The sequence below is a fragment of the Colobus angolensis genome, unplaced genomic scaffold (genome assembly GCF_000951035.1).
Source record: "Colobus angolensis palliatus isolate OR3802 unplaced genomic scaffold, Cang.pa_1.0 Scaffold596, whole genome shotgun sequence".
Lineage (NCBI taxonomy): Eukaryota > Metazoa > Chordata > Mammalia > Primates > Cercopithecidae > Colobus > Colobus angolensis.
The window spans coordinates 467,332-493,793 of NW_012119554.1; the positions used below are offsets into that span (position 1 = coordinate 467,332).

Here is a 26,462-nt window from a genome sequence, read left to right on the forward strand (position 1 = left end):
TTTATATAATCGCCTATACCAAATTTCATCAAAGCATGCAGTAACTTTTACCTTATTTCAAACATCCTGTGGGGTTGGCCAGTTACCCCCATAGTGTTCTTTGAAAACTGCACTGCAAATGTATACCGTTGGCTCTCTACATCCACAGATTCAACCAACCATGGATGGAAAATACTTGGGGAAAAAAAGATTTCGCAAAGTGCCAGAGAGCAAAATTTGAATTTGCCTCACGTTTCAAATACTGTGTTGACTCCACACAAATGAAGTGATATGTGGGCATTGTATTAGCTACTATAAATAATCTAGAGGTGATTTAACCTATACAGGATGGTGTGTATGGGTTATATGCAAGCACCTACAGCACATTATATAAGGGACTTGAGCATCCTAGGATTTTGGTATCTGCAGGGGGTCCTGGATCAATCCTGCATGGATACTAAGGAACAACTATATTTAGTTATCCCTCTCTGCCCTCCTTCCCTCCCTCCCTCCCTCGGCGTCTCAGTCACCAGGCTGGAGTGCGGTGGCACGATCTTGGCTCACTGCAACCTCCACCTCCTGGGTTCAAGCAGTTCTCCTGCCTTAGCCTCCCAAGTAGCTGGGACTACAGACACGCATCCCCAGCTAATTTTTGTATTTTTAGTAAAGACAGGGTTTCACCATGTAGGCCAGGATGGTCTCGATCTCTTGACCTCGTGATCTGCCCGCTGCGGCCTCCCAAAGTGCTGGGATTACGGGTGTGAGGCACCGCGCCCAGCCTCTGCCTTATATGTCATAGAATGCCATCATCTTCAAACTTTCCCCAAAGGCCCAATTTTCTAGTCTCCTATTGATTTAATCCTCTATCTGTATCCTCTCCTGATCGTCCATAGGCTGCCCAAGCTCTGGGATCGAAAAATTGGCCACTGTTAACCTCTCAGCTTTTCTTTGATTTTTTTTTTTTTTTTTTAAACTGGAACACACTTTACTTCTGACTAACATGTAACATATATCCTCTGACTCTAGACTTAATGGGCAAATCTGCAGGATCCTCTGTCTGTGAGTTGGCCTGTCTGTGGCCTCTCCGGCACAGAGATTAATAGAATGGCCTTAAGTTATCGTTCCATAATCAAGGGTTTGGCTTTAAATGCTTTTGCTTTTGTCCTTGTCAGGTTACGACAGTCCTTGTCTTTTTCACTAGGTATCATTGGTGGACTGACCAGTGTTATAACTTCGACAGTGGAAGGTGTGAAAACCGAAGGGGGTGTCAGCGGTTTCATATCTGGCCTTGGGAAAGGGCTTGTTGGCACTGTAACCAAGCCAGTGGCAGGTGCCCTGGATTTTGCATCAGAAACAGCCCAGGCGGTGAGAGACACAGCCACACTCAGTGGCCCCAGGTCAGTGGTCGTGGGAAGAGTGGCTTTTACAGTTTCCAGCCTAGGTCTGCTGCTGCTTCTAATCCGTACTGATGTGTTTAATTGTGCACTTTCTTAGTTATACGGTTTATAATTCGAATACTTGTAACTGAAATTTCTGATCTGCCTAAAATAAAAACATGAAAATGAGGTACAGAAACCTGGCACGAATTTTTTCAGATAAATATATATATATATATATATATCGTATTTTATATATGTATGTATATATAGCATGTTTTATATATAGGTGTATATGAGTATGTTATTTTTCTCCACTAGAGAGGTCAGAAATAGGATTAAATTGTTAGAAGCTTCCTCTGTTCACCAAGCCAACTGGATCCCCACATGCCCATGAAGAAAATTGTCAGATTGTAGTCTGGTTCTTACTCCTACACCCCGTGGTATAGTTCTAGAATCCCCGCAGTTGCAGTTCACCACGTGGGTCTGTTCCTTCTTAATTTTCCTTCCGCTTGAAAGTGCCAGCCCCAGCCTCATAAAGAAAAGTGCCACCCCCCCATCCCCCCAGCAGGTCGGCAGTTCTGCTGTGGGATTGCCGTCTGGCCTTGATACCAACTGAGACTGGAAATCAGGGACAGCCCATATGGTTCCACACCCCACAGAACCCAACCACTTTAACATAGCTATTTGCTTGAATGGCCTATTTTAGCTTCCCTTTTCCAGAGTGACTAGTTGGGGATTCTTATCAACAAAGGGTATAATGAATGTTAAGGGCCCAGCCAAGCTAGACTCGACTTAAGCCCAGAAGGATTTTGCTGCTGCCTCAATAATAGATTTTCCCTGAGTGAATTAGTACGCCCTTTTAGAATGCCTAGGGCCTGGCCCACGTCCACACTCTGTCACTCCCTCAAATAGGATGTGAAGTGAAATTGTCCCCAACTGAAGTGAATCCATTTGTCTGTCACCAGGAAAACTTACTGAAGACACATTACTGCAGTAGGGGAAATGCTCCGATTGTGGACTGGGGCCATGCAGTGTGCTGTGCCAGAATGCCTTCCCTCTGGAAGCAGCTGAGTAAACTCTGTATGGTTTACTTTAGTTAAGTTACATTCTATTCTCAGATACAAAACTAAAACAATCCTTGAGTATATTTTGAAGCATTTATGAAGTTGTGGGGAGGGGCAGGCAGTGAGGAGGCTTCGAAAGTATTTCCAGTTAGTTTTTCCATCTCTGCTCGAAGCCCAAGAAGTCCACCTCCAGTATTTGTTAAGATAATAAGACTTAATGAAGTGTAAAGCTGAAGACGCCTAAGAGTTCCCAAAGAAGCATGTGTATTCTTAAAATGTCAAAATAGCCAAGGGATTGATTGACAAAAAGGGTTCAAGGTATATGTGATGAATGTTTTAAAGATGATTTTGTGCTGTGAAGTTTTAATAATGTTGACAAGAAAGAAATGGCTTGAATTTTATACATTGTCAGCTTGAAAGTCTTGATGAGGTTTTTCATTCTTTTTAGGAGCACAAGTGATGTGGCCACAGTCACTGCAGAAAGAATGTCTTTGAGAGGGACATTCTTGTCGTCTTTATTAGTTGTTCAACATTGCCGTGTGATTTTGTGTCAGCCAGTCCATAGCTGCATTTACTCATTCCCTGTCAGTAAATAGTCATTGAAAATTCCCTATGAACTCAGGGTTGGGAATAGCAGAAACCAAAACTCTCCCTGGTCTCAAAGATCTTATAATCAAGCAGGGCAGCAAACATAAAACAATCATATAAACACTTATTTGCTGAAATTGTGACAATGACATAGAGGAGACTTACAGGGTGCCGTGCGACTATGATCACAGAAGGTGATGAGGAGAAGGAGGGTGGCTAACCTAGTGATCAGGGGAGTTGAGACAGGCTTTTCCAGGGAAGTAATATTTGAGGTGAAGCCTGGAGTATGAAGTAGGAGTTGGCCAGGTGAAGAGAAGAGAGAATCACCTTCCAGGTAAAAGGGAACTACTGTGTGTGCAACACCAAAAGGAAGGAACTTATCTATGTGCCAGGCATTGTCTTTGTGCTTCCACGTGTGGAATCCCATTTAATCTTCATCCTTGATTTACTAATGAAGACAAGACAGTCCAGAGAAGCTTGTCTCAACTCATGGAGCTTGTCCACAGTCACACAGCTGGTTGGAGATGGTAGACCTAGACTCACACCCAGCCTGTCTCTTGACCCTGTGTCCAGCAGCACTGCATTGCACCCTGCTGCCTCGGTCTGCGGGGTAGGGGCTCATTGGATTTCTCTTGTACATGTTTCAGAGTCAGTTAGTGTCAAGATATGGCATTCCAGATAGTTACTTCCCTGCTGACTCAAGATTTACTTTACTATTACCTACACGCTGACATGATTCAGGTCTTGACCAGCATTGCATTTTTCTCTGTCTGGTTCCTCTGGCCTGCCACCTTAGCCTTATCCGGACCTCAGCAGCAGAGACCATGCCCTCACAGAGGCACTGGGGAGGCACTCACAGTCAGCACCAGCCACTCCTCATCTCAGCCCAATGAAGTTTTACATTTCCATGTAGATGAGGCACTCGGGATATAGAAAAGTTGTGCAGCTTGACTCAAAGCAGACAGTAATTGGGCAGCCTAATTGAAGTTGAACTGCAAGTTCCAACTTTGTAGGCTGCAGAAAAAAAGAAAAAAATGAGTAACGAAGTTTAACTGCAAGTTTCATGACACAGCTATCTGCCTAACCATTCACTCCTCCTAGAAACAAAAACCACCGTGATAACTGAGGCACAGCCCGTCTTCATATATCCTCAAAGGAGAGGGATTAACTTCCACATCCCTTCTCTATTCCTGGAGGTGCCAGTAGCAGAAGAACCATGGCAGAAGTTGCCAGAGGCAAGTGGGGCAGAGGCGAGAGGGGCATATGTTTGGATTAGTGGATCAGTGTCCTTTTTTGTGCAGAAAAAGCCAAAATTACAGATTTTTCTGAAGGGATAAATAGCAGCCGTATCAGCATTGTCCCTCAGTCCATTTGTCCTGGTCCAGAAGTATTCATGAGGAGCCATGCGTTAGAAGAGAGTGCTTGGGCTGGGCATGGTGACTCACACCTGTAAACCTGCACTTTGGGAGGCCAAGGTGGTAGGATCGCTTGAGCCCAGGAGTTCGAGACCAGCCTGCGCACCATATTGCTGGGTATGGTGGTGTGCACCTCTGGTCCTTGCTACTTGGGAGGCTGAGGTGGGAAGACTGCTGGAGCCTGGAAGGTTGAGGCTGCAGTGGGCTATGATTGTGCCCCTGCACTCCAGCCTGGTCAACAGTGAGACCCTGTCAAACAAAGAGAGAGAACGCTTGATCTGGAAAACAACAGGCCAGAGTCCCAGCCTCCTTACTTATTAGCTTTGGGCCCTGGGTCAAGTCAAGACATCTATGTAAGACTCAATTTTAGTTTTTTCATCTATAAATTGGGGATAAATTTATTTCTGTATTTATTCTGCTTCTCAGGAGTTTGAAGCCCAACCAGAGTTATTTTAATGTGGAAGCTATAAAGAACTATAAAAATGCTGGGTGATATTATTTTAAAGTCCTATTAAAGGAGCGCAGAGATCCTTGCAGGTGGAGAAATGTTTCAGTGCCAGTTTGTTCTGATGACACTGTATCTCTTAGGAACATACTGGCTCTAACACTATCACCGAGGGATAAATCACCCTGGTTTCTTGGAAGTGAGTTATAACCATCTCCAACCATCCCAGTTGATTGAACAGGATCCAGGGGTGTTACTCAGGGTTTTTCCCCACTGTTTAGACAACAGGGACTAACAAATGATTTGAAGGGATTAGAAGTGAGATTCTGACCGAGGGTTGACCTGAGCCCAGGGACCAAGCCAGGAATAGAACCCAAGAGTCCAAGAGTTCTGCCTCTGAGCCTGCAATTGGAATGAGACTTTCTGCTTCCTTTGTAATATTTCATCCAAGTAAAGGCTTAGATCTTAGCATCTATGTTTTAAAAGACCCAAATTTTAAGCAGATGATAGGAAAGTAAGCCATAAAACTGTGAAAGAGTACTCCTTCCAGTAATCCATCTGAAAAGTGGCCTTACAGGAAACATTGGCTCCTTTTTTGTGTTTATTTGAACATGATTTTATTTATAGGGAACCCCCCTCCTTCTGTTCTTTTAGATTAAAATACTTCCAAGTTCTCCTTGTTGGAGTGCGCTGGCATTCCAAACGACAGCCACCTAACTTTCCTCTGAAATTTCCAGGCAACCCAATAGTTCTCAGGAAGGCAGGTGGGGGTGGGGAGAGAAGAGGGCGGAGGACTGCAGAGCCTTTGGCCTCAACATGAGTGTTGTGGACCAATATCCCCCACTGCATTTGTTCACTGTACAAGTATGTGTGGTTTGGAACTGAAATAGGAAACCTTTTCCAAGGCAACGTTCTGCTGGCTCAGGTTGCATCTTCTGGCCTACGTGTATTGGGCCACATTTGTCTGTTCCCAAGTAAAGTTTATGAAAATGGCACAGATGCAGCCACACTTGAGGTGCCACTGAAGCTATGTGAAGAGCCTGCTACCCTTCAAACAGACCAGGCCCAAGCAAGGTGCCAAGCCATGTGAGAGTACCCAGTCCACTGTGTAAATGTGATGGCCTCTGATGGTAGTGTTTGAAAAGATACTTAGTAGAAAGTTGCAGAGACTCAGGAGCAGCTGTTTCACAAAAGAAGGCAAAAATACCTTTGAGAAGAAAGGAATGTCTGCCTCTCACTATGTGTTTGCTTGTTTGTTTCTCCAGATACCATCTGTTGCAGCCTATGGGGTGCATGACATTTTAGGGAAGTAGCAGATGAAGATTTATGAAGCTGGGCCCTGAGGTTTCCTCTAAAATATTTCTTCACTTTTTAAGTCAAGACCCAAAAGTGGGGAGAGAAGTAGGAGTTGGCAGAACTTGAAATATTTAAACTAATTTAGCAAAACTCAGGAGTGTTGGAGCTTATCTTGTTATTTAAGTTAGATAAGGAGGAAGGGGAATTTGAAGGATAATGATAGGTCAGTGTTGAAGAATATAGCCATCAGGACTGATAATGTTCTGGAATCCCAGGACCCTCAGATTGTGCACGTATATGTAAATTCCATTTGCTCTGAGAGCTTTTGAAAAAGAAACTTTTCGGTTGATTTCACAGAAAAGATTTATGGTGGGCATATTTGACTTTTTCAGTAAAAACAGTCCCAACACACCACCCAAAATCTGTTAAGACACTTCTGGTGAATGACCTCTTAGACGTGAAACGGAAATGGGTTTTCTTAAGGAAATGCCCCTTTCGTTAACAGTGTTTGCACCTTACTCATGATTCTCCAGGATAAAAGGACTAAGACTCTCTTGGGTCACTAGAGCCTGAATGCAGTCAGGTTGGACAGGTCAGCAAAAAGTCTGCAAAGAGAACTTAGGAAATGCTTCCATTAACTTTTTCATACTAGTTGGGTAATACTGCTTTTAATTGCTCTGCTCTGAAAGCAGCTATTTCTTATACTTGGTATTACACATAGCACATCAAACAGAATTGGCTTGAGTTGAGCCTTTAGGGAACTTCCAAACGTAAAAATTGAGTAAAGATTCAAATGTTTATTAGGATATACCAGCGTTCATCTTTTTTCCCCACTAATATTCCATTCAAGGCAGGAGAGTAGGCTGATATCCCATGTATCTAGAAGTGGATCAAGTTCAGTATTTCTTTCAGAGTTCCTGTTCCTTAAAACTGTAAATGGGTTTTATATTTTATTCCATGTTTGGCTTCATAAGAAAATATTTTTAATTGTTACCCAGTAAAAGTAACATTTCAGAAAGATCTGATATGTTATCCTGTGGCTCCCGCCTCATACTCATCTAGGAAGTTCCAGCAGGCTCCTTCCAGGTGAGTTCTGTATGCTGTGGTGGCGTCCATATACAGTCATGTATATGGTAAGGATGAAAAGCTGGAACTTGTACCTGTTTGACCCTAAGGCTCTGTTCTAATCTTTGGGCATATCTGTCTTTTGGCTTGGTAACCATCTGCTGCTTGGGACAGCCACTGTGTTAGTTAACATGTCAGTTTCATCATGAAAAAGGAATTACATTTCAGTGAAACTGAAAAATTATTGCTGTACCCAGCTGAAGGGAAGGGACTATCAAATCTCTCCTCTGTTGTCCAAACATGGCACAGTAGATATAGCGACAGTCCCTTTATCTTCTACTCACCCTTGCGTATATGTTTGTGAGGTGACAGCCATGTATTCTCACTTCCTGATCTTGCCAAACCAGGTCTTTCCAGAGAATGCTTGAAGGTAGATGGGTCATTTACATGAGCAACCCCAGAAGAACGCTAAGGTCTATATTGATGACATTGGATGTCTCACTTGGCTCTGAAATTAAGCTGATGAAATCATAGAATCAGATATTTTATTTTTATTTTTTTCGAGACAGAGTCTTGCTCTGTCGCCCAGGCTGGAGTGCAGCGGCACAATCTCGGCTCACTGCATCCTCCACCTCCCGGGTTCAAGCAGTTCTCCTGCCTCAGCCTCCAGAGTAGCTGGGATGGCAGGCGCACGCCACCTCGCCCAGCTAATTCTTATATTTTCAGTAGAGATGGGGTTTCACCATGTTGGCCAGGCTGGTCTTGAACTCCTGACCTCATGATCTGCTGACCTTGACCTTTCAAAGTGTTGGGATTACAGGCGTGAGCCAACACGCCCAGCCAGGATCAGATATTTTAAAGAAGCATCTTAACAGTCCTTCTTGCCTTATAAGTTAAAATTCCTCTCACAGGAACATAAGCAGAGAAATCTTATTTTCTGAGACAGGCTTCTTCCCTCTCGCTGAACTCTAAATACTGTATTCCCCTTTCACTCAAAGGCCCCAGACGATGCCATTCTCATTATAACATAACTTATGGAAAGCTCAGATCTATTGTTGGAAAAAATGCAAAGTGTGTGTGTTCATGCACACACGTGTTTGAGAAAAGCCTTTCCATTTCTGAAATCCCAAGAGTCATTTTTATGCAAGATTATCTGTTAGGAGAAAACCCACTTTTTTGGTCATGGTACATTATAATCATTTCTAGAAAGGAGAGCATCTAATTTTTGCCATTTTTGGCATGCAGAGATGACTGACTTCATAGAAACCACACAATCCTGCCTCCAAAAGTAAAAAAAAAAAAAAAAATCTACTGAATTTACATCTGAATCAACATCTCTTCAAAGTCCAGTCCTTGCATCTCAACCAACAGGTCCTTGTGCAAAGAAAAGGAATGGGAAGTGTGATTTGGGGTTATTCCGTTTACTTTCTGATTTGAGGTTATTCCATTTAAAAATTAAATAATGTAGCCATTATACATCTGTAGTCCCTTCTGTGTTCAGTGAATTTGTTTTTAAAACTCTAAGGTGGCACCTAATATTACATACATAAGACAGACATTTGAGATTTTTGGCTTGAACTTCAAGAAAAAATTAAACAGTGTCTATATTTCTTTTTGAGAAAAAAATTTGTATTTTGTGCATTAGAGAAAGTTGAAGAGCCATTTGTTATTTGTGGAACTCCTCAGTAAAGGTATCGGATTTACTTATTTTTAGGTTTTCATGACTATCCCATGTCTCTCATGGTTTTCCCTTACAGCATCATCCACCTTTGCCCAAGATAAAGTTGAAATCTTTAACAGGAGGACCCAGGTTTGAGTTCAACTCGCCTGCTCCCAGAGAGCTTTAGACTGGAAGAGAATTCTGAGATACACAGGCAGGGACCTAAAGACTCACTGTTGTATTACAGATAATGGCTCGGAAGTATTGAGGGAAGGGAAGATAGGTTTGGGTGTTATAATTCATCCATGGTTTTCTTGCCCTGATACATTTATCTGGTAGTCTTTTGCCAGACTCCTTTTCAAAGACATTTTCTTGCTAAATTTCTCACTAACTTGTCAAATGGAGGAAAAATAAGATTGAATTAATAAAACGTTCTTATCACAATATACTCTAAAAGAAGCTGGGTGTGGTGGCTCACACCTGTAATCCCAACACTTTGGGAGGCTGGGGCAGGTAGATCATTTGAGCTCACAAGCTCGAGACCAGCCTGGGCAACATCGTGAAACCCTGTCTCTACAAAAATATACAAAAATTAGCCGGATGTGGTGGCACACGCCTATGGTGGTCCCACTTACTCCAGAGGCTGAGGCAAGAAAATCGCTTGAGCCCAGGAGGTCAAGGCTGGAGTGAGCTGAGATTGCGTCACTGCACTCCAGCCTGGGTGATGGGAGTGAAACCCTGTCTCAAAAAAAAAAAAAAAAAAAAAAAGCTTTTGTTATATTGGGCTTATATAATTCAAATTAATAATGTTACTTATCTATATCCTTAGTGGATTTACTTAAATACATTGAGGAAACCACTTTCTGATTAGCAGAGAGAATTTGTACATATGGGTTCCTTTAGAACAGAGGGTCTCAAAATATGGTCTAGGGACCCCCTGGGGAACCCCAGATCCATAACCTAAAACCTATTTGTATATATTCATATACTTATATATGAATTTATAGATTTATAAATTTAAATTTATGTTTATAGATTTAAATTTAAATTTATAGATTTATAAATTTAAATTTGTTTATAGATTTAAATTTAAATTTATAGATTTAAAAATTTATAACAATTTTTATAATAGTATTCTCTAAAGAGTATACAGTGGAGATTTCCAAAAGTTACACAATGTGTGATATTGTAACAGATTGACTGTAGAAGCAGATAGGAGAATACAGCTGTTTTCCAGTTAGCAAGACTGAAGAGATTTATGAAAATGTGCAGGTGCCACTCTCCTCACCTTCTGTGACTCTGCATACATGCCACCAGCCAACAAATGTACCTGGTTAATTTTTTTGACAAGCTGCTTTATTTGAAAATACGGTGATTGATAATCCATCATCTTGCTGATAAATGATGGGCTAATTCGGACTAAACCGTAGGAGCTGCTGTAATGCAGTGCTTCCCTTTGGCTTCCTGCCAACAGTTGTCAGCCCTCCTGGTTTGCTCCTGACTTTTACTGGGATTCTGGAAGTAACAATTGGAAAGATTTTATCACATATCAGAAAGACCTCTTATAATAATTTACCTAATTTAGTCCTTCACCTTAACCTACCATCCCAATAAATTTTCATTTCGGCAGGATAGTAAGTGTAGAGTAGATTACTTCAAAGTGCAGGATCTTGTCCAAAGGCTGCTTGGTTGTATTTGCACTGCCCTGACTCTTGCAGGTACTCGAGAAGGTGTATCTGTTTCAGAATTCACTTGCCAAAACCTCAACTTTCTCCCCTAGCAAAGTTGGTGGAGTAGGATAAACCCACAATATTTGGATAAGCTCCTTTGAACTCCTTGTAGAAAGCAGTTTTTATGAGGCAGTTGTTCTGTGTTAACACCAGAGACAACTCCTAGCAGATTTCCCCAAACATACTTCAAACATCGATAATGGCAGGGGTGACCCAAACTGTATCATAAAATCCCAGGGACTGCAGGAGACTTCAAAGGCGAGACAGAGCGAAACCTCACCTCTCGTTATGAAGAGTATGGGTCACAGGAATCCTGGCTAGAATCCACGGTAATCTCGCCGAGTGATGCCAGGATGGACAGAGGCCAGGGCTCATCGATTCCCTAGACTTTACGGATTGACCCCAGCAGCACCGTTAGAGTGGTAATAACTGGCACCTGCCCACCTCCTGAGGCGTTAGAGGCCAAATTACCGCATGTGAAGTGCTTTTCTATCCTTTAGTGAGACGATGCAAATCTTCAAGTGTGTTTCTATTTTTGTTTCAACTATTGAGGGCCCACTTTATTCAGTTAAGCCAGTTCTGACCTTGTGATATTCAGATCCATCACTTAGTGCGTTTAGGCAAATTGACAGTAGAAATTTATTAATTCAGTCTTGAACTCCTGCTATATTTCAGGCATTTAATAGGTATTAAGTACTGGAAATATTTAAATAATTGAGGACAAACTGCTCTGAAGCATCACCAAGCTGTTTGATTTGTGTGTTAATATTCTTAAGTTACTCTTACATGGTCATTAAAGCAAGTTTCCCTATAGTTTTCTTGAAGAACTCATTTTTTAGTGATTTGACTTACTGTTTATTCTTGAAAACAACAAAATTGCATTTGTGTATATGGTGTGTGTTGGGTGGGGGGTAATTACAGGCATTTTTTCCCTCATTACTGGGTCCATCACAGCTCCTTGAAAACAATTGTTATAGTTTTACTAATTGTTTATAAAATTATCTAATGATCCTCTGATTTTTTAGTTTTTTTATACCTTAGATGTATTTAATAAATATTTAGTATCTTCTCTGCAATTAATAAGAACAGTGTTGGCCAGGCGTGGTGGCTCACGCCTGTAATCCCAGGACTTTGGGAGGCTGAGGTGGGCAGATCACCTGAGGCCAGAGTTCAAGACTAGCCTGGCCAACATGATGAAACCCTGTCTCTACTAAAAATACAGAAATTAGCTGGGCATGGTGGCTCACACCCCTAGTCCCCGCTACTCAGGAGGCTGAGACATGAGAATCGCTTGAACCTAGGAGGCAGAGGTTGCAGTAAGCTGAAATTGTGCCACTGCACTCCAGCCTGTCTCAAAAAAAGAAGAACAACAGTGTTTAAAAATCTATTATTTTTACCTGAATTATTTTGCTATGACAAATTTATCTTTCAAATTAGATTTTATCAAAGTAGATAGGTATTCACTTTTTTAAGTTGAAGTCTTTCTAAATGTCTCAAACCAAAAGACAGTAATCTCCTGCCTTTCCCTGATTCCTGCTCCCTCAGAGGCAACCACTTTCAACGCTCTGGGCTGTTTCTTCAGTGTGGAGGTATTTACCTTTATATTTCATAAATAAGTGAACTAACTGCTATTTCTTGACATCATTTGACTTCATGTTGTTATACATACACATTCCCTTTCCCCGTTTTTCAGTATGGTTATATGATCCTCTTTGAATAACTTAGTATTCCATTTTTACATTATTATGACTGTGTAAATAGTATTCCCAGTGAAGCTCCCCACCCAGGTCACTTTGATAATGTTTCCTTTCTAAATGTTGCGCTTTGTTTTTTTTCTCCCTGGAGTTAGTAACTGCTCTTTCAGTAATATTGTCTGCTTCATTTTCTCTTTGCACATTCCTAATTTATTCTCAAATGCTTATTTAGTTTCCACATTTTTTTTTAACCCTGGGCTTAGTAACTTGTTTTTCTTTTAAAAAAAAAAAAAAATCTGCCTTCCTATTGCCAATTTATGCGCAAACACGTTTCTGTATGTATACAAATGCATTGAGTAATTTATTGTTTTCTAATTAAATTCTCCCTCTCGACGTCCTCTGCTCCCATCTGACTGGTTGTTGTCCAGCTATTTTTGTCTCTAAGCTATTTTTCTATAGTAGTACTATTCTGAGTTCCTTTCTTCCATTTATTTGTTTTGGTCTTTTTCTTTCATGAGTAGAGAGAGTCCCCAGATGTCTGGTGATTCTTGACTATCTGTTCTACTCCTCTTTAAAGATGAGGCACTAAAAAGCCAGTTGGGAGCTCTTGGTTTGAGGCTGAGGGAGCCTTACTGTGGAATGATCAAGTTGTGGACCTGCTGACTCTGGGCTCCTGTTGAGAGGAGCAAAACTGAGTGGGGATGAGAGAGGGGACCTGCAGCTCTAACTGCTTCCCATGTAGCCTTTTAACCAATCTTCCTGTTTTCACCTCACTCCAGGCCTACCTGTTTCTCCTTTATGCCCCAGGACTTCAGAGCTACTTGCTGCCTCCATCTTTCTGAAATGCAGCGGACACCACCATCCTAATTAGCTTTCTGCTTTGTGGCTTCCACTCCCTCAGGCTTACATTTCAGCACCACGTGTCCATCTGCTTTTCAGCTTCTAAAATATTGTTGACACCTTCTCTTTATCCTTTTGGATTCGTGCCATTTGTATCCCTTTGCTTTCCCTTTAGAGAGGTCTCTGGACTAGGTCTGTCATGTTTAATCAGAAGTCCTATAATTTAGACTTTTCACTAATTTGTGTTTCCTTTCTTGGTGTTCTTTCCCCTTTATCTCCAACTAGTGGCTCTGAATTAGTGTGGTTTTATGAAACCCATATCCATTCAGCCATGGTTCTGTGTATTATCTCATTTACTCTATGTATTATCTTATTTGCACAGCATCTGCTCAGGCAGTCTGTGGCTCTTCTTTCCCTGAAACATTGAGAATACATCTGGTGAGAAGCCGTTGCCAGTCACAGCCCCTGCTTTGAGTCTGGTATTGGTCTTTAATCTCTCATTCTGTGTGTTGTAAAGGAACAGGTTGTGGAAGGCTCTTGTCAGATCCCAGGAACATGAAAGAAATAGTACACCCTACGGTAGTAACATGGCCCTGTCACCACCCCTCATTGAACCATAAAAGCTATTCAGAGGGGCCAGCAGCTGGGGAGCGACTGTACTTAGATCCTGGGTGCTGATGGGTGTTTTGTAGTTTCCAAGGGAAGTTGCTGAAAGTTTTCTTATCTTGACACTCCAAGGGCAAGAGGTCTTTCTTCAAAGAGAAGCGCTTGTTTCAGAAAAAGATGTGTAAAGGACATAAAATCACAGGTTCTTCCCCAGTTCTGAAAAAGAAATAGGAAGGGGCAACATGGCAGTCAGCGTGAAAAGAAACCACGCATTTGCAGGAAGCGAGAAGGGGCTCTGTGGCACTGTTTGCTTCCCGCATCTGCAGTGCGAGGGTAAACAGGCCTACTGGGGAGTCGGATGGCCCTGGGTTTGAGTCATTGGGCCGCCGCTTGGCTGTGACCCGGAGCAAGTTTTTCCCCTCTTAATCTCTCTGAGATGAGATTCCTTTGAGTCACATGCCTACCTCGGTGGGTGGTTACAATGGATTAAATTATATCATGTATATAAAGCACTCAGCCTGGCATGTGGCATGCAGGTAGGGCTCAAGAAATGGTGTCGGTGTGAATATTCTCCCCTGAATTTGGAATGCTGTGTGAAGGTGAAACAGGGATTGTGTCCATAGCTCTTACTTAAATTCAACCCTGTCTCCGAATTCTTGCTGACCACCTGCTAGATTGCGAGGACTAGGAGTTCATGTGCTTGGCTGGGCTTTTGTCCTTCCCATTCTCTTTCTTCACACAAAATGAACAGTTAAACTCAGTGCTCCAAACCTGGTTGAGTTGCTGGGTGGAGGGACTCTCCTGGGCTCTGAGCCTTTGTGTGTGGGAACCACACTGGAAAAGGTGTGCAGAGGCCACGAACTTGCTCTGAACCCACTTGTGAAGAGCAGGTGACCCCAAACTATTGTTAGTGTCTGCTGTAAATGATATGCCTCTGGGTTCGAGCAGAGTTCAGCCAAAAGCCCCACATGACATGGAAATCTGTCCTGGAGCCAGGTTTGTCGGGTAAAAGTTATGTAGCGAATGTCTCCAAACATTGGCATCTGTTGTCTGCCGAGACTAGGACAACCGAGAACGATGGAGTGCTTGAGGAAATCAGGATGGGGCATGCGACCCTGTAACAGCTGATAAACTGTTTCAGGCCACCAGGGCTCATCCACCTCTTTTGATAAACAGCTTTAAAAGCATTACGTGGTTTGGAAAACATTCTTCAAAAATGGTTATATTTTCCAGACGCATGACAGTTCACTGTTCAGTATTATTTAAGGGTTTTAAATTGTCGAATCAGATTCCTTTTCAGTGGGGCTCTTGGAGCTGTTGAGGGCTGATCCGTCCGTCTGTCTGGCTCCCGCCAGGACAATCTCAAAACAGTATTATTATGTAGGTCGGGGTCTCCTAGGTCTGTAAAAAAAAAAAAAAAAAAAAAAAGTTCAGGGCTAAGTGTTTAAGAGGAAAAACGATTTCTTTCATTTCTAGCTAAGTGTGATGGGCCCTTTCAAACACTGCTTTCATCATGCACCTCTTGTTTCACGATTTCTGCATAACGAAAATACAAGATCAATAACTGGATTATCGTAGTGCCTTGAGCTTTTGAAAATGAACATTCTCTAGATTATAAATGTTCCCTTTGTAACTCATTTCAAACTTCATCCTCCCATTTGTCCTAATTCCTGAAATTTAACTGCTGCCTTTTGAGCCTCCTAGGAAATTGTGGGTATCCTTTGGGCAAGGAGGTAGCTCTTGGGGGAATAGCATTCAGGCCAGGCAATTCATTTGCAACTTGGGCTCTTCTTAGAACATATGATAAGTACAACACACTGTAGTGACAGAGGTTTTAAAAACTCTATTAAAACCTAATATACCAAAGCAGATTTTTTTTTTTTTTTAAGTTTTAGAGAGATTCATGGGATTTTATTCTTTTTCCCAAAAGGCAGTGGTGGAGCTGACAGAGTAGCATGGAGCCTCGTCCTGATGTATTGTGCGGAAGTGGCAGCAGTTCACATTCATTCACTCTGTCAGCAAAGATCAGTTCCTTCTTGACTCAACTCTGTGTGATCAAAATAAGCTATTGGATGTTCCCTTTGGGTACTGGAAGCAGCTTGGCCCCTTGGCAAGAGAAACAGGATTGCAAATCATGAGAGCAGAGCCCTGACTCCAACCCTGACGCTACTGTGCTTCGTGACCTTGTGCAGACAGCTTTATATCCCCACCTCTGGTCATTCTCCCCCGAGAGGGTCATCCTTGCCCTGGCCATGTCTGCATGGTTGAGGTGAATAACTGGTTGTGTAACTTCCTGGAGGAGTGACACAGAGGAAGCTCCCTTCCTAGGGCTAGCTTTGCCATCAGGGAGGAAGCTGGATATTAGAGTGAAGAAAAAGCACATGCAGAATATATGCAGCCCGATAATGTATTCTAAAAATAAAAAAGCACTAGGTTAATCTGCAGCTGTAGTGTACCTAAAGTATTCTTTAGCAGGCTGTGGCCCTAGTCTAATCCCCAGCTGGACTTAGCACCATTTAAGTTAGTTACATCTCATCCCCCCAAGGGATTGAGTCTGTAGCCAATTTGGCCTTGTCACCACTTCAGCCCTCCCTCTGATTTCACCTCTGGGAAAACTACAAAGTGGCCCCAGACTTACATAGCAGGCTTGATCACTTGGGTGGAGTGTGTCAGGACAACATACATCAAATAAAATGTCCAGGGAACCTGTTGTAAATCAACCACTTCCCGCATGCTCAGTCATCGTGGAGGTACTTGAATGTTCAGTTTCTTTTAGCTGATGGCCAAGAAATCAATGTTGAAAAAAAAACCAAAAACCTTGACAGAGGCATTTTGTACAAGAATGGTGTGTGGGTGTGAAAAAGTAAATTCCAAAACATATTTCCTTTTAGTTCCCAAACCCATATTAGATGAGTACTTCTTAGCCTTGGCCACAGTGCTAGAGTAAATAGCAGTGTCACGTAGCTCGTGGAACAGGCAAACCACAGAATGTACAGAAGAGAAGCGTGCACACCAGTGAGTCTGCTATGGCAGCTCTCTTTGTCCTGGTTTCTATATCTCATTTGTAAGCAACTTGTGTTCCTGCATTTTCAGAGTTTGGCCAATTTATCTACTTAGAATTGCATGTTCCCGGAATATTGTCATAAAAGTGATCCTGAGATAGAAAAAGTCCACAGGAAGCAGGGGCATTGAGTTTATAAGTTCTCAAAGTCTGTCTTGGCCCATAATAAAGTCTCGTTCTCAGGGGTAGGTCCAGCTTTCCAATTTTTATTATATCAGAGACTCTTGATGCATCTGGGCTCATGATGGGCCAAAGTAGGCCTTCAGGAGTCCTCGTGTTACACACTCAATGCCTGATGGAGACTGGATTCGTTTATGCGTATTAACGTAACCTGCGTGATCATGTGAGGGCAAGTGCTTTGTAGATTGTCCTGGGAGATGTGCGATATTATGACTAAAGGCTTAATTGAACCCTGAACATGTATATGAATAACTGGAGACAGATTGACTGGATTACACATTTTTCTTGAAAATTTCCTAAATTAGCCTACCTCTTTCTTGCCTCTTATTTCCCAGCTTAAGTGGTTCTCTATAACACTATATTTTAAACAAACCAGAACAAATAGTATACAAAAGCATAGACAAGAGGGATATCACAAGAGATGGTTTTCTGTGATCCATGGTACCTCCCCTCTACCCCGCCCCCACCACCAAAAGGGGCTTTAAATTAAGATTTGGAATGGCAAATTCACTTACCAGCTCCAAACATGGTAGATAAGGAAACCTGGTGAGGAAAATGCAAGAAAATATTTACAGTTTCTATTCAGAAGTGCATGGCTTACTTTGAATGAGGAAGCGTGGCTTTTCACCCTCAGAGAGAACCAGGTCTGATTTGAAATAGACCACTGGCTTCAGTAGACCCCATCAAAGAAGTCTGCTTCTACCCCGAGTTAGAAAGTGCCAGTGGGCATGTAGTTGCTAGTATGGGATTTCTGTTTTGATTTTTAACAAGCTTGGGCCCAACTCTCAGTATTGTATCAAGATGGGTGAAGACAAAACTGGCCAGGAAAACACATATCAAGTCAGCGATGGCTCACCCCTCAGAGGCCATTTTTCCCCACGTGCTCCTCTTATACCTTTGGTTTGTTTTTGGTTTTGGATTCTTTATGTTCCTCCTACTCTTTCTTTCTCTGTTTTGCTTGGGCCTTCCTTAGAAGAGTTCTGGTAATCATTTCAGACTTCCAAAATTCAACCCAGTAGCCTCATTTTACAGGTGGACCCACTGATATACAACAGCTTGATGTGACAAACTGTAGACTCAGTTAATCACTTGGAGAGCCTGGATTCACCTCCGGGATGACCTGCCTTTCCAGCCCTCCAGTGGCGTCCTCTGTAATGAGCTGTAAATGTGCCACTCTAGAACATTCCAGGAAAGCCCTCCTCTTGGGCTCAGCTCTAAAACTAAATGAAGTCCTGCTCATGTGAGCTGCTTGTTTAACACTTTGGAAGCTAATCAGAGTATTAATGAGAACATATGGATAGATTCGGCAGGTCTAATGCTTGGGACCTTCTCCTCTTTGATTCCATAAGACTAAATCCCCTATAAACACTTCCCTCCCATGCACACACACATTCATATACAGAAGTCACATGTCCCTCCCTTATAGCCAAAGACCAAAAAATAAGTTTCTTTTTTTTTTCTGTATTAAAAATGAGACCGGCTAGTAGCCAGGGTTGGCATTCCCATCTCCTGCGGAACCTGGGAGGACTAGCAGACGGCTATAGAAATCTGTCTCCTTTTAGTGTGGTTGTATTAAGGGCAAACTTGCCTCCCATCGCACCCCAGAAAATCCAGGAGTTCAAGTGGGGGTGCACTGTAGGAGGACTCAGCAGCTGTTTTATGGAAGGTCCGTCAGGGATCAGACTGAAGATTTTGCTTTTGTGAGAACAAAGTGAAATGTGACATTCAGGAGCAACTCGGGGCCTATATATAGGGGCCCAGGGCCTGCTGGGATGGGGTTTTACACTTGGGCTGTCCTTTTGCCCTTCCCCTGAACTCCTTTCACTTCAGTCATGAGCAAACAGTCAGTGCCTGAACTAACAACCCTGCAGTCCTCCGAAGCACGGCTGGCTTACAGTACCGAACAAAGGGAGGGAGTGCCGCGTGGGCCGGCCCAGGCCGAGGAATGCGGCTTCAGGGTTCTGCTCCATAAATTTAACCAGCACGACGAAAAGGAGATAATATGAGCCTTCGTGATGATCTGAAAGGGGGAGGTTCTGTGTCCCATTGATTGCGGTCTGGCCCAGTGCCAGGCCCAAGCCTGACCGACAGTTGAACCATATCGTTAAGGCGTGTAATACAGCTCGAGTCTTGTACTGCCGCCAATGAGTGCATATCCACAGGGCAAAAGTTTATAAAGAGTCGAGGCTGTCCTGTTTAACCCTCTCACACTGCATGTAATAGACCCAGCTGCCATTCAGAACTTGCCCATCTGAGGTCATGAAGGAAAGCCTGCACGTTTCTTTTCTTCAAACAGCTTTTCAGGACTGGGGACAGGAAGAAACGCTGTCTAGAGAAGGTCAAGGCACGGTGATGTTTCTCTCTGGAGAAGCAAAGCAGTCTGCCTCCCTCCCCCCCGGCCAGAAACGGGACACCCTAGTGCTTTCTTCAGAGTAGCTCTCTGTTTGCAGTATAATGTTGCTGGAGGAAATGGGGCTGACACCACAGGAAACCTGCCCGTCTCCAAGGAGGCCGCATCGGTGGCAGAGGTGGGTCAGATGCCGGCCGTGGAGCGCTCTTGTCAAGCTCGGGATGATGCCGTTTTCCTTCCCCACCACCTCGAAAGCTGTTAATAGCCTTGCTTTCTGGCCTTCCACAGCTAAGCCCAGGTGCTAAAACAGAGTAGGTGGAAGGCCGCCCCACGGAGTGGCCTGTGAGCTCAGAGTTCTCACTGTCCGAGGCCGGTGGTCCCGTGGATACTCTGTGCCTTCAATAGGGAGGGCATGTGGAAATAGGCATGTTGTCACAGCAAGGCCTGGAGTGGCCTGGGTTCTTACAGTGGGCACTGCATTGAGGAAATGGGCAGACAGACAAGGATTTAGCATAAGTGTAGTCAGAAAGAAAGGGCTGCCTGTGTTCAAAGGACAAGAGGAAGAAAGTGGGTGAAGGGGTAGTTTAGTCCTGTCCATCAGCCAGTCACATTCTTTGGCCAAACTTGGGACCTGCATCTGCTTTGTCCATGGTGTCCAGGAAGACGTCTGTGTCTGTCACTTCCAGATTGCTGCTTGTCTGCAATGGACAATGCCTCTTAGGCGGACACCTGCTTGGGATGACAGTGCTGCAGAAATTGATCCAAAACATTGACTAGCTTGCACGGTATCACTGTCATTAGTATTCAGTCCTCACAACCACCCTATGAGGTGGGTGCTATACTTTCCCCATTGTACAGATGGGAAAGTTGAGGTACACGGGGGATACGTAACTTGTCTAAGATCTCAAAGGTAGTAAGGAAGGGAACGAGAATGTGGACCCTGGCCAACTGAACACAGAGTGCGTGCTCCTAATGTCTCTGCTGCTTCTGGGCCATCTCTCGTTCCCTCATGTCAAAAGACCTGTGATTTCAATCCAAAGCATCTGACCAAGTGTTGGGCCTACTTCCTTTTGATTCTTGGATATGAAGGGTAGGAGTTGAATATCTGCCTGTAGCCAAGAAGATTTGTACAAAGACCCTGGTTCACTTGGAGGGGAGGTACTATAAAATCTGGATCCCACAATGTGAACGAAGGGTGTGTATCAAATTCCCTCAGCCCACCAGCTTAACACAGAGACAGTGTGAGGGATATACTGTAGCTGGGAAGTTTGGAAGGGCTCATGTTCAAGGGCTTCTTTGGGCCAAACAGCCTTGGGCCTGAGCATGAAGAGACCCTGGCCTTTTAGTGCCAGTGCCTGGAGAAGCAGGTCACTAAGCTTTGTGCCCAGGAGCTGTGCTGTCCCCAGTCCACCCCTGTCTACCCTATTCCATTCCCTAAGTGATGAACTGCTGCAGCCTTCCAAGTTCACAATGTGCCAGTTTGTCACAAAATAGCAGTGACACTTCTCTGCTCCATCCCATCTTTGCTCTACCATGCAGCCAAGACCATCTTCACCAGGAGGAACCTGGGAACTGCAGCTGGTACACAGTACAGGAAGCCTCCGCAGTAGACTGTCCCAGGGGCATGTGTGCAGTTTGTCATAGCCGTCTGCTTTTGGAGGCCTGGGAGAACTTCTGTTTATTTAGGTGCCGCGGATCCTGGACAAAAGCTTTCTAGAGGTAGGAGAAGAGACTAAAGGGCTGGCCAACCCAGAGATTGTTGGATTGTGTTACGCTTCCGTGGTCAAAGTGCTTTAAAAACCTAGAAATTGGCTCTGGTAGTGAGTCCCGGGATGGAGCTAACTTACGATCTGGATTCCATTACATGATTGCTAATCCTGAAGTTCAGCAAACGTTGGTACTGGCTGACTTTAAATGGAGTACCTGTTTGAGGATTCTCCTCATCACGTATTTAAGGTTAAATTGCATTAAAAAATTCTGCTGCTCTTTTGAAATTTTCTGGTTCTGTTTAACAGTACCTGAAAATGCCATGAGGTAGCCAGATGATTGACTAACTGAGATTTATGGAAATTCTTATCTGCAAAAATCTCAAGACAAAGAGGGCACTAACTAGAAGGTTCCCAGTGCTTTATGTAACATGCAGAAGGAAGTCTGGTCTCAGCTTCTTGGATCTGAGCAATCCTTTGGAAAGGGGGCAATGAAGAGCAGTAACTGAAGACTCATTTCCTGCCTTCTGTGTGACTCACTCTCCTTTGTCAACTTCAAGTTTGCCCCGGGCCTGCTTGCTTCTCTCCACCCCAAGGAACTTGGTCTTTGGAAGACACAGGCGCCTGTCCTCTCTGTCTACCTTTTGCCCCCAGGTCCAGTGGGAGAAATAAACCCTCAGTTGGAGGAAAGTCTAGAGCACAGGCTTTGTGTTGCTGGGAGAAGCGTGGTAGGAAGTGGTGCTGTTGCCTCTGCACTGGCTGACTTGTGGCTGTACCTGCTTTTCCCGGAGGCACAGTGAAGCCCAGGCAGGGGCCCAGGGCCTGCTGCTGACCAGTTTGTCCTGCTTGCAAGTCCGCATCCCAGTACCTAACGGGGCCAAGTAGAAAAGGCACATAGTGGAGTGTGAGCCGTGGCTGTCACCAGGTGGGTCTTTCCCCACCATGCCCAACCCCTCCCCCGACCTGAAAGGGTCTAGCCTCTTTCCCCACTGGCTGCCAACAAGTTCTAACACACTGATTTCCAGGCTTGTAGAGGCAAGCCCCACAGTCCAGGAGTTCAAATGGATTCAGTCTTGTTGGTTCTTATTTCCTAGAAGGACAAGTGCTCTGAAGGTTTGGTGTCACTCTGACCCAAGGGGTATATCTGATTTTTATGAAGGCACAGAAATGCACCTGAGGTGACCCCAAGTCCTTCTCTTATATTTTTTGATTTCCCACCACCTGGATCATTAATTCTGCTTTCAAGGGGGATGGGGAAAGGAGAACATTTCAAAGCAAAGTTGATTTGGTCTCTGAACAAGCTTGTCTTCTAGGCTGTTGTTCACCCTGATGAGAATCAGAAAGGACAGTCTGTAAACCCCTTCACTCTAGTGGCTCTGCAGCTGGGGAGCCTCAAAACCAGTTCCAGATGTTCTCTCTCCTTGTATTGGCCGGAAGGGAATTTCGGGCAAGCAAGAAGGCAGAGGGCTTTTGCTTTTGCCCATTCATTGAGTGCCCCTATCTGCAAACTGTGTCTTGCTTCATGGCACTTTAGGGAGAGTGCTGAGCGCCTGGGTCCCTTTGGGACCAGCCAGCACTTCCTGCTCTGCAGTTAGAGCATGCTGCTCCAAGCCGGCTGGTTACTACAAGCAAGAGAAGCCTGCCCTCCTGCTGTTCAGGGTCAGAAAGCAAGACCGTGCTGGAGAAGTAAGTCAGGCAGGCTAGGAAGGAGACCTGCAGATGACCCTTGGGTTAACAAAGCAACATTCACAGCCCTGTTCACCACCAGCTAGGACAGTACAGGACTTTGCCTCCCAATCTTGGGAGAAGAGGCATAGATAGTAATGGTCAACTCATGGCCCTTTACTCTTGAGAAACTCCACCCAGCCTCCCCTTATCCAGAAGAAAGCCATTCCTGACTGAGCCTGGCCATTCTGACGCCTTCTTTCCTCGTCTGCACCCAGCCTGTGCTGTATGGGGTATATGATGATAGAAATTTGCACTCTTCATGCTTTGATTTTAAATGCATCTTAGACATTTTGGCGTTTGTGCCTGAATGCTCTCTGAATCATCTTTTTTAAAAAGTTTGATTGTGTAAGTTAAAAAATGTACAAATGTAAACTCCTGAAAGTACAATATATGAGCTCTTAGAGTGTATGGACACTGCTCCAGAGACTTTGCGTGAATTCTCTCTTTAATCCTTACAAAAAGAATGTGATGAGTACTATTATTCCCACTTCAAAGAAAATAAAAAGGACTTACTCTTCCTGGGCATTGACAAGCACTAAGAGATTCATAATGGTAACCCCACCAGATATCTCTATGGGTACATATGTGTGTATACACTAGTGTGTACATATATATGATTTGACGTGAATGGGAGTACATATGTTGATGTCCAACATCAACATATGATGGATGCTCTAGAACATCTTTCCATTCCAAAAATCATCTTTAACATTTACATAATATTATAATACAACTATTCCGTAAGGTACTTAACTAGTCCCCTATTGATGGATGTTTTTAATTTTTTGCTATTATAAGCGTCCTCTACATATATCCCATCTTACTTGTGTAATTCGCTCCTTAGGCTAAAGTCCTAAAAATATGATTGCTGGATTTAAGGGTGTGTATATTTTCTGCTTTGAAACACATTGCAAATTGCCTTCTAGGGAGTTGAAACGATTTTACTCCCACCCACAGTGTGTGAGAGGACTGACTCCTCCAGCCATGTACCAGCTCTGGCTATTCATTCATTCAGAATTCAGTCAAGAATTTTATGAAGTAGCTGCAGTGTGCCAGATACTGTGCTCTGAACCAGGCATTGTTACTCTTTTAAGTCTTTGCCAGTCTGAAAGAGTGAGTATCTGTGTTACTACTTGCATTTCTTTGAGAATTAGAAGCGTTGAAACATCTTTTCGTATTTCAGTTGGCCATTTGGATTTTGCTTGTTTTGTGAATTACATTGCGTATTCTTTGCTTCAATCCTTTTTAAACCTGTTAAAGGTCAGAGTTTGTCTTTTTAGTGTGTGGTTTTTTAAAATTCTTATCCAGTGTTAGTCTAACCCTTCCAACAGTTGTCATTTAGCCAGTTTGTCAGCCATGTAAGTACATATCTTTCTTCCAGATATTGACAAAGTTTATATCAGTCTCTTGGTGAATTCCATTCCTGTAAGTTAGAATCTGCATAGTGACTTTATAATTAAAGACCATCACTGTGCCTACAGTTCTTTAGGAATTGCTTTAGCATTAAGAATGAGGCTTCAGCTGGGTGCGGTGGCTCACACCTGTAATCCTAGCACTTTGGGAGGCCGAGGCGAGTGGATCGCGAGGTCAGGAGTTCAAGACCAGCCTGACCAACATGGTGAAACCCCATCTCTTTAAAAATGCAAAAATTAGCTGGACGTAGTGGCGCACATCTGTAATCCCAGCTACTCAGGAGGCTGAGGCAAGAGAATCACTTGAACCTGGGATGCAGAAGTTGCAGTGAGCCGAGATCACGCCAGTGCACTCCAGCCTGGGTGACAGAGCGAGACTCCATCTCAAAAAGAAAAAAAAGTGAGGCTTCAGCCAGATGTTTTTGGATTATATGTGGTGTGGCCTATGAAATGGCTTTTATTTTTGTTTCCTCCTATTTCTTAGTATTTCTTTCCACCGGTTCCTGTTGTAAAACGTGACCAATTAGTACTGATGCCGTACATCCTTGTATTAGTAAAAATCCTGCTGTGCCTTGAGGCAGGGCCCTGCTCGGGCCAGGCCTTCCCAGGAAGCCCATCCTGCCCTCTGTAGCATATAGTGCCAGACCTCCCCAGCATTCCCACTTACCTTCACTCTTTCATTGTTGATACATGGGCTAGGTTTCCTACAGAATCATTTCAAGGATGTAGATCTTATCCTCCCAATTGGATTGTGAGTTTGTTGTTACTGCCTTTTTTGGTATTCCTCAAGGATGTCCAGAATGCCTCACATAGTGATGGACTCAGAATACGTATTAAAGAGATTTTCATTAAAATCACACCATTCAGTAAGTTGACCAAGTACATGAAGAGTCAGAAAGACCCAAGGTCTAGTTTGGCTTTGCTAGGCATAGCTTCCTCATCCATAAAATGAAATACTAGTAAGATACTTCCTCATATGAACATTGGGAGGCTTGGGGTGTCCAGTACACAGTCAGCACTCAGTCAGTGCTGCTGTAGAGACATAGCGTGGACCTTGGTAGCCCAGCAGTCTCAGTCCTGGTTTCTTCTGACCTAAGATTGATGGGAAAGTACAGATGAAAGAGCTGGTTGAGGAGGTGTTGGTAACACAGAGTTTTTTACGGAGTATCCTCGGAGGGTTACGTGCTCCTTTTTGTTGAATCTGAATCTTCTTTTTTTTCTAATATGGAGCCTCATAATCATTCAGGGACTCAGTGTGATGCCACAAGTTTAGAACTTGCCAATTCCTCTCTTATGTTCTGCCAATTTTTTAAAAATGGGAATATGAGTGCATGTGCTCGTGTACACACACGTGTGTGTGTGTGCGTCTTTGTGTACGTAAAATGCTTGGGATAAAAAAAGGTGGATCAAATTTTGTCTGGCGTGGCATAGCAACTCTCACCTCTAATATCTTCTAAATGTTTAACCACACGGACTTGAACTGGTTTACTTCAATTCTATTTTTATTTTCATAGTCATTTAAATGTATGGGGAGCCAACTCTTTCAAATGAGACATTTTGTCATTAAAACATGTTATTTAGTTTAACCGCATGGGCCCAGCTTCAGCAACATTGAGGACTGTGAAGAGGGTTCTGAGCAGCTGTTCTCTCCTGACCTGACCGCAGCAGTGACCCACCAGCTTGCAATGCACGCAAACTGAAACAGGCAGGGTGGCCAGCCCAGGGTTGTCTGCCCGGTGGTCTTGGCATCTCTACCTTAGGATGCCAGCTCCTGGCCTTCCTTGCCTGCATTTGGTGGCCCTTGGACCTGCCGTGTCATACAGCACAAGAGCCCTTCTGGCCCGCATCACCCTGTGTACTGATTAGGCAGGAATCAGCAAATCCGTTGAGTGCATGTTTAATGTGACACAGATGTGGGACATACTGCAGATCTTTCTGCTTACAAATTTTCAGCTTTTTGCATTTCATCAGTGTTGCTTATTATTTACAGAATGTAACTTGAGACATCAGAACAGATTGTAATTTTTAAAAAGGTTATGGGGGGTGGGGGTGGGGCCGCAGGGGATCTGGGAGAAAAAATCCAGTAGTGTGGAATGTTGTTTGCTGTCCAGACCAAACAAACCAGTTTGCCAAGGGTGATGGACTATGATAGTCAGTCCAATTCATGTTAACACTGGCGGCACTTCATTAAAAGGCAGCTTGACCTTCTTATCACCAAATAAAGAAGAATCTTTTGTTACCAGGTTGACCATCGCAGCACCAAG

General features: G+C 43.6%; 1 protein-coding gene across 2 annotated transcripts in view; it reads left to right on the top strand.

Annotated features, from left to right (window-relative positions):
• The window catches only part of VPS13D (vacuolar protein sorting 13 homolog D (S. cerevisiae)), a 281,733-nt gene that overhangs the window by 229,087 nt on the left and 26,184 nt on the right, over positions 1–26,462 (top strand). For both annotated transcript variants that reach the window (XM_011962545.1, XM_011962546.1), the window contains one exon: positions 1,181–1,376. In XM_011962545.1, the coding sequence (XP_011817935.1) occupies positions 1,181–1,376 (196 nt within the window). The remainder of the gene's footprint in view (positions 1–1,180; positions 1,377–26,462) is intronic.